This window comes from Protopterus annectens, chromosome 6.part0, assembly GCF_019279795.1.
Source record: "Protopterus annectens isolate FY-2018-M chromosome 6.part0, PAN1.0, whole genome shotgun sequence".
Taxonomy (NCBI): Eukaryota; Metazoa; Chordata; order Ceratodontiformes; family Protopteridae; genus Protopterus; species Protopterus annectens.
In genome coordinates, this window is record NC_056737.1 from 1,541,434,690 (window position 1) to 1,541,450,463 (window position 15,774).

Below are 15,774 nucleotides of genomic sequence, written 5' to 3' on the forward strand. Positions count from 1 at the left end.
GTATCGGTATCGAAAAGAACGCATTGCTAATATCTACCACAGAAAAATACTTCTGTTGAGGCTTCAAATCATTTAATAGGGTGTGTGGATCTGGCACCATAGGTGCTCTAGGTATTACTGCATCATTTACAGCTTGTAAGTCTTAGACCATACGCCATTCTCCGTTTACTTTCCTGACAGGAAATAAGGGTGTGTTACATGGTGAATCAGGAGATTCTACCAGTACTCCTTCCTTAAGTAAAGCTGTTATTATAGGTTTGATTCCTACTTCTGCATCCTTTCTTAAGGGATACTGTCTCTTTTGAGGTCTGAATGCTGATTTTGGCATAATAGTAACTGGTCCTGCTGTACGAATTAGTCCTACATCTGATTTCCCTGTTGACCAGAGAGTTTCTGGTATGCTCCGTAAAGCTTTTTCTTCCTCTTCTAGTAAGAGTGCTAATCAGCTGTCCTCGCTAGACTGCAAGTGTACACCTGGGTGTGTCTGCGTTATCCAATTTAATTTCTTCTTTTGTACTCCCTGTTCTGACAATTCTAACTCTGTTTTGTATTTCCCACTTTGTGACTTTTTCTCCAAGATCTGCCCATTTCACATTCTTGTCCAAAGTGCAAAGAAGTCCTGGGGAAATGAACAGCTAACTACACTGTTCCCTTCTGTGTCCCAGTACAGATTACGAAATACTAATCTGTTTGCATGTTTTTTAAACAGTTCTTGCTCATATTCCTTATCAGGTCCTGGTGTGCTACAATAATACAGAGTACAGTGCAACAAATGCTGTTTATCAGTGTCAAGGGAGGGGGACTTACTGATGGCTACGTTCATCAGTTCTTCGGTTACTGCCCCTGGACCATTCGTGACTAAGTCCTGGCTGTACCAATAAAATGTTTCACCCTCCGTTTGCACCACAAAAGTATCCATTTGTCGCTGTGCTTCCATACCCTGCATAGTTGGTACTATTGCTATGCCAAATATCTGCATAAGATCTCTGCCCAAAAGGTTCACCGGGCATTTTGCAGAAACAACAATTTTGCTTTTCTGGGTCATCCCTGAAACAGGGTCAGTTATTGCTATGTTATGGAAGAGTGGCTCCCGATATAGCTGTCCATTAGCTACTTTCACTAATATGTAATCAAGTGATTCCGAATTTTCTGGTAGTTTGGAAGGATGTATCAGGGTTCGTGAAGCCCCTGAGTCACACAGGAATTTAACTTCCCTCCCGTCTACCAGAAGTGTAACTTCCAGTTTTGTGTCTGCTAAATAGAGCTCTAGGCTTAATAATGCTAAGTCCAAAATTTCACTTTCTTCACCATCGGTGATTTCTTGTACTTCCTCTTTTTCTTCTATCACATCCTCTATTCCCTCTATCACATTTGCATTTGTCTTTTCTCAGTTACTCCCTTCTAGTGATTCTTGACTGTCATATAGTCAGTCCTCACCCTCCTTATCTTCCATGGCTACCTTCTTATTTTGCTTGCAATCCCTTGCTAAATGTCCCTTCTTTCCGCACTTAAAACATTCACCCCTTTTCTTTCTCTCTTCAAACTCTTCTGATCATTTATCAGGTTATTTGTTTCACTGGGCATTTTTCTTGCCCTTTTTTCCGGACTGTACTACATAAACTTCTGCTCCATCTTCTACAGAAAATACTTGGGCTTTCTTTTTCTTTTTACTGTTAAAATGCCTTTCGGCATGCCTAGCATATTCAAGTAGTGATTGTAATCTACTCGTACGATGTTCTACCATGTGCTTTGTAATAAAGCTGCTTATAGGCAAAATACTGCCTTTCAAAAATGCATTCTTTAATTGCTGCTCATATGGGGAATCATGTGTTTGGTCTTCAGGTACCTGCATTCCACAATGGTTATTGAAACACTCTAATAATCTAGTATAATATCTGTCAACAGTTTCACCTTCCTGTTGAATGCATTGATTAATGCAAGTCCAGTCTGCCCTAGGTTTCCACTTCTCAGAGATTCGATCACTCTGTTATCCAGCTCTGCGTTGCTATGTGGGAGTGGCTTATGTTCTGCGTCACGGGGATTCCATTTGCCACTGATCATGTGCCAATCTGGGCCTACGATTTGTCTAACTAATTTTTCTACTTCTTCTCCATTTAAATGATAACTTAACCTCATGCCCTGTAAGTCTTCTAAGAACTTTCTAAAATTAACCTTTGGATGGGGAATTCCCTCTGTGGCTTTCCGGATATCTTCCGGTGTCCACGGTCTATATACTAGGAGAGTTGAGTCCTGTCCTGCCTGAACTGCCTGAGGATTTGGTACTTCTATGAGTGGAATATCTCTTCTTCACTCATAGCTCGTGAATTTTTGTTTATTTCCTATAACTCAGTATCTCCTCTTAAGTTACGTGTTCGAGACCTAGTCTCTATGGGATCTCTAACATACGGTCTTGGCTTTGTGATAACAGCCGGGTATAGCGGAGGTGGGCCAGCTTGTCCACTCGCTTCATATTCTGGTGCGGGAAGTGGAGGGGGCGGAGGGGCTGATGCTATTACCAAATTATTGTCTTCTTTATCTAAAAACATAGCTTTTGAATTATTACTTTTTTGTTCCCTACGGTTTGCATCCTCAATCCGCCTGTGTGCCTGAGGAATACCCAATTGACGTTGCTTTTTTACCTGACCTTTTGCATCAGTTTTAAGCTGTTTGATGAGTTTAATAAGTGAGGATTTTTCTAATTTGCCATTAAATTCATATTTATTAACCCATTTTGTATAATATCTAACATTGTTGGCACGCTGTAATTGCATATATTTTACATCTTCGGTCAGCGGTGGGTTTTGGGAACTTTTTGTGCACTTATTACCCATATTGTTCTGACTGTTAAAAAATGTTACGTAACCCTTCTTATTTTCACGTGGTACCACGATTTTCTGTTTCACAGTTTATCTAGAATAACTGTCTTACCTATTCTGTTTCCCTGATCTGTGACAAGAATGCAATCTTTCTGTCCCTGATTTGTACAAAACAAATCTCCTGACAGATGATTCAAATCAAGTCCCTGATCTAAAACAGAAAAAAGGTAAACCACACCTTACCTGAGCCTCCGTGATTGACCGTCTCTGGTTCGTATGCTAACTCGTCCTCCAGTCGCAGATCAGAAAAGTGGCTGGCCTCTTTTGAACGACAATTCAGTCGGAGGTCTTTCAAAGCAGAAGAACCAATGTGGTCTCTTCCCCATATGGTTTCATGCCACCTGGACCATCTGACCTGAGGCGAAGTGAGAGTTTCCAGTCCGAAGGACCAATCTGTCAAAGGAAAAACAACTTCAAAATAATCAACACATGGCAGGTTCAGGTTAAGGCACTTTAATCTTGCAGCAAGGAGACAAAAACGTGCTAATACAGAGTTTGTCTAACTAGAATCAGGAAGTGAAGCTATTCTTATACATTTCTTGCAAGGCATTGCCTACTAAGCTGACGTAATAAATCACAAGTTCTTTCAATATTATTTCACAGCAGCTGTTTGTCCATGATTTTCTGCTGGCATATTAAGTTTACAAAACAAACTTCCTAAGAAAAACAACGTGGCCTTGATGACCACTGGTCAGATATGACTTCTCACTACGCAATGTTACCATTCAAGGTACTATGGCTAATTTAAGCACAAAGCAAGTACAGATTATACTTCATTTCTTCAAGCAATCATTGTCTAACTGTATCTAGTTTTTCTGCAGCTGTGCATGTTCTCATAACACGAACAGAGCTGATTGTTCAAGTTCAGTAACATTATAGAAAACAGTATTGCTCTATTCATTAATTTCCTGACCTAGCAGATAATCACCTGCTTCTCAGTATATTTCCAAAAGGCATAAACATGAATTTTGCTGTGCTAGCAAATACTAAGTCAGAGAGCATCTTGCAATTTCAGAAAGCATACTGCAGTTTGAAAAAGCATCTTATAATTTCATACAGAATTAAGCTGTACATAAAATAGAATGAAATGTGTTAACCCTTTTAGCTTCTAATAAGCACTAAACATATACATTAATACATATTTTCTAACAGAAAGCCAATTACCAAAGTAACCATTGTTTGTTGGATTTCCCAGTGTATCATTCAGGCTTATTCTGACAAAGGCATTTCCCCTCCGGGTCAGGTAAAAGCACATTCCACCAGTTCCATGGCCACTTCACCAGCTTTTTGGTCCAGGATGTCAATGGATAATATTTGTTCTGCAGATACTTGGTCCTCATCTCATACCATCATTTCACATTACATATTAGACATTGTATGCAGGAGTAGGGCATCTTTTCGCTCCATGATGCTTCGGCATATCCTTCCTTGAGGGCCACCCATGTGTTAGTAGCTGTCCCACAGGTCGAAGATCAAATGAAGTCAACTACTTCAGATAAAGACGTTATGTACTCACCATAACATTCCATCTCAGTAGTTGTATTTCATTTGTCTTCAACCGTTCCCCCCTCCTTCCCCCTGACCTTGTCACTATTGCCCTAACCTTGAATTCAGAAGGTGCTTACTGTAGTGGCTGTCCTTGCTTTGCTTGGCTTTGGGGAGCCATTAGTGGTAAGGTTTCATTGAGTCGGGCTTATGTTTTATGAGCAGCAAACTTGATCTGAGGGAAGGAAAGATACAGGGGCATTATGGGTAAGAGGAGGAGCTTGGAGCTTGGATCAGATGCTAGTGATGCGGCCATCTCAGATCTGATTCAGATCCGTAGACCCACAGGTTGAAGACAAATGAAGTACAACTACCCAGATGGAGCGTTATGGTGAGTACATAACTTTTTTTTTTGTTTATTTATAGATTAAAGATATTCCTTATTAGGTAACCCAAAGTGGACTGCTATACATTTTTAGTATTAAAGGTCATGTCAGTCTTCTGGGACTATTTGTATAACACATCCACGTTGTTTTGAGAATTCTTTTGTTCACTCATATTTTTAACAATGGCATGTATCTTTGTGTCATCTGTAAGCTTATGTGTTCAACAAAGTTAATTGGAAAAGTGTCTATAAATGTATTTAAAAGGAGTAGCCCCAGTATTGAGCCCTTTCTTCTGCTCCTTGGTTTACAGTGTAGCCTAAGGAGAACTCATGTAGTATCCTAATTGTGCTTTTCTCTTCACTATTCAATTCATTATCTGTTTACAATGTTAGGATTAACATTTAAAGTCGTGAAAGCTAGTAGTATGTCCTGATGTGTCATTTTCTTCAAACCTTTTAAAAAATCCAGGTAAAATACATTTACCACCACCAAGTCTTTCTAGTTTTTTAAGGAGGAAGTTGTGGTTTGCTATTTCAAAAGCCCTGGTTATGTCAATGAGGAGACCAACAACAATTAGTCCATCACTGATTTTACTGTAAATGATATAATTTCCTGAGGGCTCCTTATTGAAATGTCGACATTCAAAATACCAAGTGCCAACAAGCCAAACCTCCAAAACACAGCAGAAGAGCAAATATCAAAAATCACTCTTCTCTCTTAAACTTTTTTTTTCCAGGGGGGGCAAGTCTCGCCTATACCCCTCATGTGGGGCGGCAAGCATCCCACACCCCTTGAACTTATATATACCAACTTCAAGATTGCCATACCTGAGAGAAAAGGGAATATTCTGAGAAATGGCATCTCAGACTTAGTATATGTAAATCCTTTCTTTCGGCCATTCAGTCTCCATATTCCGGGATTCAGTCTAAAGGGTCCCAACATTTTTAATGGCTACTGCTGCAAAGAGAATGGATGTTATTGCACTGAATGCAGTTCTAAAGCTATTTGTCAGTAGATCATAGCTATTTATGTGTTTTAACAGTTGTTTATATAATATTTTCTCAAAGAGATTTAGCCAGAAGGTAGAGATTAAAGATAGGGCATTAATCTTTCAGAGTTTTAGTTGTGCGAATTTTGGATGGAAGAAGCATATATTAGTTTTGAAGACTGGTAAAACTATACCTGTAGTCAAAGAAAGACAGAAAATATAGGTTAGAGGTTTTGCAACCTTTTCTGCCAGCCTACTTAAAATTGGATGTAGGGTATTGAAAACAGAAGAGGTGGGTTTGAAGCTTTTTAGCAGTGACTTAGTTTCATAATAGAAATCCCAGTTAAGTAAGAGGTGGCAGCAAATTCAGTTAAGGGGTCGCTTTTAGAGTAAATGACTGTCTTATAGTGTGAAAGATGGAGTCAAATTGAAAAGAGCTAGAGATTTCATTGTCTGTGAAAATAAGGAGAGATTTGAAGGATTCAACAGGAGACCTGTTAGCTGTTTTATTTCTTTCCAAAATTATTTATGGCAGGCTGTTGGAGACATTTGCATTTTGTAGCAATTCTAGCTTTTCTTTTTAGTGCCAGATCTGCTTGATGTAATTGCTTGTTGAGAGCAAAACTGGTAGGAAAGCTAATGGCTAAGGTCTTTACCTCAGAGTTACAAGGTACAGGGTTTGATTCTGACCTCTGGTTATTGACTAGGTGTGTAACAGTCTGCAGATAGATAGCCTAGTGTTTACCTATATACCTATTTTCCCGTTTAGTTAAGCATTGTCTTTGTCTTTCATCAGATTTTTAATGTCCCTAGAAACCCAGGGACAACTAAAAAGGAGACTGCAGTTATACAATCTTGCATAATTTATAATGCGACCCAGTCTATGGCATTAAGATAAAGATCTAAAGTGGTCCATTTGTGCTCAGGAAATGGTCGACCAATGACAAACTGGGATGGTGGTTTGTTTTGAAGGACCAAGATGAAAGTGTAGAACAGTGGTCACTTAGGTTGTCAGACAAGATATGGAGGTTTGAGCAGCAATGGGACATGTTGGTGAGTCTAAGGTCCAAAGCTGAATCCTTTCCTAACCAGAAGTTGAACTTGTGGACTGTTTCACTAACTGCTCCAGGCTGAAATGTTGCGGCATTTTTATTGAGTTATTTTGATTCAATTGCTATGGCATTGTAGTTATGATTACCTAGAATGATAGTGCTTTAAGGAATACCAGAGAGAAAGATTTCCATCAAAATGTGTTTAATATAGGGGATAGAAGAGGTGGTATATAAATAGTAGCTGTTGTAATCTGTGTATGTTTGTCAGTGATTAACTTACACGATACCAACGTAGGAAATTTATCATCAGTATGATTAGCATTAGTGGAATCAATGAATTCAATGGAGCCATTATGTTTAATCAAGAACACTTCCTCCACCTGGTCTATGGCCTAGTTTGTTACCAGATAGTATTTTGTAATTAGATTAAATAATTATTGGAAGGGCAAAACTGTACTTAAGCAAAGTTCCTGTCAGGGCTACCATATGTGGCTTTTCAGTTCATAAAAAAGCTTCCACGTTACCGTTATCAGTACTGTAAGAACTGATACAAAGTATTTGAATGCCCTTTCTCCTGCATCTAGGATGATTAGTAGTGCAGATATTGGTATTAGAAGTAGCCGAAATGGATTCAGAGGCTTTGACAGTACAGGAAAATCAGCTGCAGGGAGGAGATTGACAGTTGTGAAGGTCTGGGTGAGATTTAGTTGAAGGAGTAGTAACCAGGTAAATTGGTGGATGAAATAAGTCTTGAATAAAATGGATAGCAAAATATTTTTAATAGTTTTTGCTATAGGCAGTGTAGTATCTGAAAGAGGTATTTTCTATTCCCTGAGGAGAGATTATTAAGTTGTAGAATCTTGGTTTGCATGAGGAGCTGCTTTCTGAATATACTAGTAAGAAGTTTATCGTACTAGTGAACATGGAAGAGGACACAGAATGGAACATTGTATATGGGGTGAGTTTGAGTGTGGGGAGTACCATGAGAGGGTTGAGTGTATCAGCCAGGTTAATGATATAAAATAGAAACAGAGGAAAGTTGTGAGAATTATTTACTTCATTTAGCCAAGACTGCTAAGAGGGATAGACAGGAAGTAAGTGGAAGCAGGATAAATAGGGAATAATTGTCAGAGTTAGAGTGAAGAGGTTCGGGTGGGGTAATGAAGTTAGAGCAGTGAGAATGAAATTGTTGATCAGTCATAATACTTGATTTGGGAAAAAAAGCAAAGAATTAGGTAAGGCTATGGGGGGATTAAGGTGAGAGAATTGGGAGACAGGAGGAGGCAGGATAGAGGAAGTTGATGAGTGATAGGAAATTATAGTAAACTAGGAGGGATGGTTATCAAGCATGGGAAATATGAGTAGCAGTGGGGTATATCAAGGTAAACATGATGCAAGATAGAGAGACAGAGTATTTGTGATGTTACACAATAAGGGGTGCTTGAAAAAGTATAGAAGGTAAAGGATACAAAAATGTACTGCAACAGAGATCTATTCAAACATCTAATGCTATGGCAAGTTAACTTATACAACCACACTTTATTCTACAGTTAAATCGCTACTCTCCCCTTTCTCACCACTTCATATGAGCAGCTTAAATCTCTGTTTTTTTTTTTTTTTTTTTTTTGCAACTAAATCATCACTCTCACTTTATTCTGCCACTTAACCTTATAATGCACTTTAGGTTTATTGGGATTTTACCACCTAAACTATGACATTTTAATAAGGCAGTGACAATTCTTACTCACTTTTTTCTTTCCTTCACATGTTCTACCTCTGTCTGCCTGCTTATCCCCACTTGTCACACGTCAACTCAAAAGACTCTGCTGTGGCATCCATGAGTCTACTGCACTGGGGAAGCTATCTTTTCCAACAAAAAGCAGTGATTTTGAAGTTTGTTACATAAAGTAAATGGTACAGAATGTGTCTGGGATCTTTGCCTGACCAAAGAAAACAATGTTTTTTGATGTTATGTTGATATAGTCTTCTTTGACAAAAAATAATTCTCTGGACTATTTTACCAAAGTTAAAGTCGCTTTGTTGAAATGTCCTACAATTATCTCATGTATTTACAAGGTTTGAAGTATATCTCAATCAAGAAATTAGAACTCTGTGACCATTTGATCGGTGGCACAGCATTTTGTTGCCTACTACATTGTGTTAAATCAACCTGTGTCTGTAAAGTACACGTACTTTTAGACAAACTAACACTTCTACAAAATCAAATAAATATAGTTTATAAATTAATATATACCCCACAGTGTGTACTGTGAACTTTGACATTTCTGTTAAGATGTATTTTCTGAACATGAGGTTTGTGCTTACAGTGGAATATTTTGATGCAAAATCAGAGACATCTCTGAAATGAGAGAATTGTATAGTACAAAGTTAGAATTAGACAACATTATAAATGCTTTATGGAATGTTTCATGTTAAGGTTCTCACTACTTTATATTTTCTCAATATTTAGCTGTGCAATGTAAAGCTGGCCCAGGCACAAAAAGACAGATAAAAGAGGCTGTGTTTCAGCAGAAACTGCGGCAAGATAAAATGGAAGAAGATTCAAACCAGATGCGATGGTGAGATTTTAGATAATGAAAAAGATTTTTATGTGTGCATTGATGCTACCACAGATTAGGTTTATGTGCGTGCTTGCTTGTTGAGAGTTATTTTTATTGATGGACATCCTCCCAGACCCAAATATGTTTCTTTGTCTGCATATGTCCAGTCTTACTGTCCTTAAGTTTTATGTACTTTTGTTTCCACACCATTAAATGGAGATATTAGACACTGATTTGAATGTGCTGCTTTTGTTCCTACTTGGTTTATCATTCTTGCTTTTCTTGTTGTTTGTTCAAAGAGTACTGAAAAATATGAAGTATGGTAGTAATTTGTATCCATTTGTAGACATTCATTCATTCAGTCCTGAGTCGTCTACTTAATCTAAATCAGGGTCATGGAGGAATCAGAGCATTTCACTTCCCTGCTGTACCTTACTAGTGTGCTAACCATTATCATCATCATCTCCACTTTTTCCTATATTCTGAATGGGGCAGGGTATTGTGTCAACTGTCACAATTTATCTCAATTAAGTGCCACTCTCCTACCTTCTCCAGTAGTCATGTCTTACTTTCCCAGGTCTTCTCTCACACAATCCAGCCATCTGTTTGCTGGGAACCCTTGGTTCTTCTTGCCTTCTTCCTGTCTGACACAGATCTTCTTCACTAGATTGTCTTCTGCTTTTCTGCCCACCCAAATCACTGTAATCAGTTCTCTTTGACCTGGTCTGCAATGGAATTACTTTGGCCTCTGCTCTGGTGTTCTTATTTCTTCATCTTTCCCACAATGTGCATCCTCAGAGTAGTTTTAGTTGCACCACTGTTTTGTACACCTTACTTTTCAGCTTCTTTGGCATTCTTCTATTACACATTACCCTGACACTCTGCCAGTTGGCTGCAGTCCCACTGATTCTAGCATTGACCTTCTCATTTAGACTTCTCTTCTCCCCAACTACCCTTCCTAGATACCTGAAGCTGTTAACCTGTTCAACTATTTTCCCTTCTATCTCAGTTGTCAGCTTCTTCTGATTTCCCCTTTTGCTGCCATTACAACTGTCCTGTCAATACTTTGTTCATCCCACGTCCCTTCAGTTTTGTACTCTGTTCCACTATCCTTTGCTGAGCTTCTTGCTCAGAGTCTGCCTGTAATGCCACATCATCTGTATACAGCAATTTAGTTGATCTGTCCCCTCCAACATGTTTGCAGATGTAATCCATCACTTGTATGAACAGTAGTGGACTTAGAGATGAACTCTGATTCACATTCACTCCAACTCAGAACCTCTCTGTGAGCCTGAACACTGTTCTAACTTGAGTCATTGGGTTCTTCTATGTAGACTGCACTATTTCTACCAATGTTTCTGGGACTTCAAACCACTGCAGGACTGCTGAAATCAGCTTTCTTGAGGCCTCTCATATGCTTTCTCCAAGTCTGGGAATGCCCAGTTAGATTCTTTCCTCATCTCTAACTTCTTCTCAAATATCTGTATCACTGCAAACATCGGGTTGGTTGTGCTGCATCCTGATCTGAATCCAAACTGCTCATCACTCATATTACTTTCTTCTACACAATGTATTCATTTATCAGTCATCTTTCCAGAACTTCCATGCAGTCTGACAGGAGTTTGTTACCCCTGTACTGCCCAAAGCTGTGGATGCCCCCTTTTTTCTTGTACACTGGCACTAGTATGTTTATTCTCCAGTCATCTAGGATATGCCTTTTCCTCCATGCTGCTATACTTATCCACAGAAGCCATTTCTTCTTTATCTCACCCAGCATGTTGATCATATCTGCTGTGATTTCATATGAACCCGCCACTTTCCTTAACTTCATTTTTCTTAGTGATGTTCGTTCTTCTTCTAAAGTGGGCTCCTCCTCTTCTTTCATTATAGGCTGTGTCTGGGACAGTCCAACTTCTCTGAGGTTTCCTTCATTCAGAAACTGCTGAAAGTACTCCTTCAATTTTTTTTTGATTTCCTGTGGGCTAGTGAGCATTTGGATGACCCATCACTGGACCAGTGATCAAGGAGCCTCACTCCTCACCACTTGCACCAGCCATGGACATACACTAGGTGGATTACAAATAAACACACAATATTTCCAGATGCAGATGGCTGCATCAAGTGCAGTTTCTTAAGAGCACACAGAGACCACAGTCACTCTGGGGCTGGTTTCTCACTCTTCCTCTATACCCTCAATAAGACTCCACACTGGCACAGCTATAGAGTTGAGATCTCTGCTGAGTGACCAAACTAAGACCTCTAGCACTCTCTCTGTCCAACCAGAGCTTCATGTCCCTGCCCAAGTAGCTGACACACACATTCTTTGAGGTTTGATTTACACACACACACACACACACACACACACACACACACACACACACACACACACACACACACACACACACACACACACGTGGGAGAGGCTGGCACAACTTTAAAAGCTATGCCCCCTTCTGCCCAGACTATAAGGTAGTAACTACTGCCACCAGTCAACTCCTTATCAGCTGATTTAAGGCCCTTAACAAAGTGTGTCTAATCTTACTGTGTAATATTAATATTAACACAAATGGTAGTTTGACCAAGAGCAAGGCTATTACAAGTGGCCCACTAAATAAATATGCAAATACTCTCAAAACTTATATATCTCTACACAGATCAGCCACAATGAAAGGTTTAAATATACTTAATAATCAATAATAAAAGAACAAGACAATACTAAATATATTCACAGTGACATCAGAGTTCAAAACCACAGGAAATATTTAAAACAACATTGCAGGACAGTCTCAAATAAATAAAGAAAAACATCTAAACTAAGCTTTATTTTATTTCTGACTGTATCTAAGAGAATTAATACACCCTAGTAACTAACTTCACTAGAGCAAGGCAGATGTGGTTAATGGATCTTCTAGCTGTTGTCAGGTCCAGGACAGAATGCAAAATGCTCTATCTCACTAAGAGACTTCTCAAATTAATATCTCAAATATTACTGCTGGGATAACTTGCAGAATGACATAATTTCTTGTCATCTGACTGCTAGCTCCCAGGCCAAACAACCATTGATGAAGCTGGCAGTATTTAACATCTACCTGTAAAAATATACAGACAAGGGCTTCTCCTCAAATCTCTGGCAGATGCTGGAAGTCATAAAACAATTGCATTCCTTCATCCTTTCAAGACTAGTACTTAGTTCACCTGAAAGACAAAACAGAAAGTTTCCTAGTACAGACCTTGTGCCTCTTGCTGTATTGAAAACTGAAAAATACCATCCTTTATGGCCTACCAATAAAGTAATTTAATTTCAGCTATTTTTATGAAGTTAATCTCCTGCATTCCAGTTTCCACTGTAAAAATATATACATTTTAAACAGTTACAATAGTGCATGTACATTTTTGTTCTCTTCCAGTAGAGCACACTGTGGTTACATTTCAAACAGCACTCCGCAAATGCCCTTTTCAACACATGCATCTGTATAAGCAGTTTGATATACAGATGACATACAGTTCTAATACATTTGTAACACAGGCATCTTGTATAAATCATTTCAATATTCACCAATGACATATAATTATTTACAAAATTCCAGCTAGCTGGGCTGGCAGTATCTCCTTCCATCACAAGCATGTTGTTGCTGGCATCCCTTATGAAGGGTATTTGACTATCTTCGTTATCTGTCTTTGCATTACAACTTGATAGAGTTTCTTTGTGCTATCTACCAACTCACTTTCCAGAAACTAGTAAAGTGCATCTAATGACTTGTTCTTTGTTATTGCAACTCTTCTCTTAGCCTCTTTGTTAGCCAACCAGTATTCCTTCTTAACCTGGTCTGGCTTTTCTATCTCCCACTTTTTCCTTCACCCCTTCTTTCTGTTGATGCCTACCTTATTTGTATATCTTGCTTGGCCACATACTTGTCCTTACACATGCTATTTTGTGTCACTACCATTCTACTTTAACTTGACTTATTTCTTGTTCTTCCTAAGATGATAGAGCCTTAACAAAAGTAAGATTGATGTAATGAATGTCACTCTCTCTCTCTCTCTCTCTCTATATATATATATATAAATATATGTATGTTGTTGAACAGAGCGTGTGTATGCAACTTTAAGAAGCATTTCCAGATGTAAGCACATGCATATAAATAGTGTGCACGTGCAGACAACAGTGCGATTTTGAGAGAACAGCCAGACTGTTAACATGTATGAGTGTGGTAGTCAGTTTATAAGTTTATTTAAGTTTAAATTACAAAACCTCATTCCTGATGTGTTTGTGTGTAATAAAGCTGCTTGAACTGAACCCACAACAGTTCATCTGTTTTATCTTGACCAGACGAGCAACATGGTGTCAGAACCAGGATAGAGAGTGCAACTTTTTCAAGCCATGAGGTGCAGAGTTGAATGTGAAGGCAGAGTGAGCAGACTGAGTGATATCGAGCTCAGACAATCAAAAAGTGCCAGAAATTAACTAAAGGTAACAAAAAACTTACACAAAAGATTTGTTTTGCAAAGAAAATAAAATGGAGCATTTGTGAGGCACAAAACACATTGGGCCAGATTCAGGAAGCCTCCGTGTAAGAGTTATAACTCTTACACGGAGGCTGCAGTTAAACGGTGTGATGTCAGCATGTCATGCATATGCATGAAGTGCATGAGGCATGCTGATTCATACTGTAACTCTTACACGGTCCATGTAAGACAGTAGGGGGCGTGTCCGTTGGCTAAGCCCTGCAAGCGGACACGCCCCCGGAAGTCTATAATGGTTGAAAGTAAACAGCCATGAGAAAGGCCATGGAAATGTGAATAAACACACTACACAACACATGCCCCCACAGACCAGCAATGTAAAGAGTGAACAGATGTTATAAAATGAAAATGATAACTGTTTTATTTTTTTTAAACCCTGTAAATGTTTGCTAATGTGTGCGCTCGTGTGCGCAGGTGTGCTACTAGCGCAACTGCAGTTAGCAATCAGTGGAAAAGGATATAAGAACTACATATGCAAAGTAAGCCAAGAAGTAATAGCATAGTGGTAGAGTTGTCGGCTTAAGAGCAGGCAGGCAAGGTTTGAGCCCACACAGCAACCTTTTTTTTTTTTTGTAAATAAGCACTAAAAAGGCCCCTGACAGTATTGTACAAATGTAAAAGTATCTCCTTTTGTAAAATGGAATGAAATGGAGCATATATTTCCAAGTAATACAATAATAAAAATATTTAGAAATGTACTGATAGCTAAACTGCAGTGAGACAGAGTGCCCGTAGCTGAGTAGTGTTTCACAAACTGCAAATTGCTTGCCCGTAGCTAAGCACTGGTTTAACAGGCTCAAACTGTGTGCAACTAGCTGTGCTTAGCTTAACATGCATGTTACTAGCCAATTAAGGTTTAACCCAGCGCACACCGTTTGTGCGGAGGTGCACTTCGCGCCCACAAGCTAACCGGCGGTGCGCATGCGTGAGCTCCGCGCAAACGAGCGCAGACCTGGTTTTAAGTGCTTAAAAGTGCTTTTGGCATGTTTGATTGACAGGTCCTGAAGTCATTTCTAGACAGTCATAAAAATTAAAATTCAGTGTTCAGATTCGAACCCAGGATACCATGCACTAGAGTCAAGGTACTAAACCACTAAGCCATGACAGCAGTACTCAGAAAGGCAGAAATAGCATATATATAGGATGTAATCCAAAATGGAGCATGATAAAGCAGTTTCTGTGAAGTAGATACAATTCCAAAACGGCCAATCATAGAAATGTGCGGGAAAATCGGCATATATAAGCCCCATAGGTGGGAATACACAGCATAAACGATTGTAGAATAGACCTGCAGGCAGAATGAGTGGAGTAGGGGAGGGACATTGCTTTCGAGCACAGCAGTGGGGCATTGAGGAGTCCAGATACATGGTCTGGCTCCTAGTTCACCATCATGAGGCCCAACTCATGCAGGGCCAGGTCTCATGGGGAGTGTACAGGGTGGAGGCATGGGACCAGTTGGCTCATGATCTCACTAGTGCTACTGGGATTCCACGCACTGGTGAGCAGGTCCGTCACCACCATGTGGACCTGAAGCGACGTAAGCAAGACCAGTTGACCCAATGGATCCAGGAGGCCCGGGATATGCCCAACGCCCCACTACTGAGTAAGTTACATTTTACTTATGTATGTAAGGAATTCAGCTAGCTGATACCATGGAGATGTGTATTCCAATATTACTTGTTTTGTATTACAGCTGCAGGTGTCCGCTCTGTGAATCGATGGGCACATGACCACAGGCTGGAGCGGCTGCACCACCATGCAGGTTAGTAACCCCACCTAGTACTTGTAAATAAATATTATAGTGTAGCATGTAGCAGAACACTGCAGTGTATTGATTAAAAGTAATATAATGTGCAAGCAACAAGTGAAAGTCTGCAGGTATGGCTGCAACAAAAAAAATAC

At 39.4% G+C, this 15,774-nt stretch overlaps 1 protein-coding gene across 1 annotated transcript in view; it reads left to right on the forward strand.

Annotated features, from left to right (window-relative positions):
* The window catches only part of LOC122803998 (cilia- and flagella-associated protein 221-like), a 1,154,724-nt gene that overhangs the window by 52,618 nt on the left and 1,086,332 nt on the right, over nucleotides 1–15,774 (forward strand). The window contains exon 2 of the mRNA XM_044073679.1: nucleotides 9,258–9,366. Coding sequence (XP_043929614.1) covers nucleotides 9,258–9,366 — 109 coding nt within the window. The remainder of the gene's footprint in view (nucleotides 1–9,257; nucleotides 9,367–15,774) is intronic.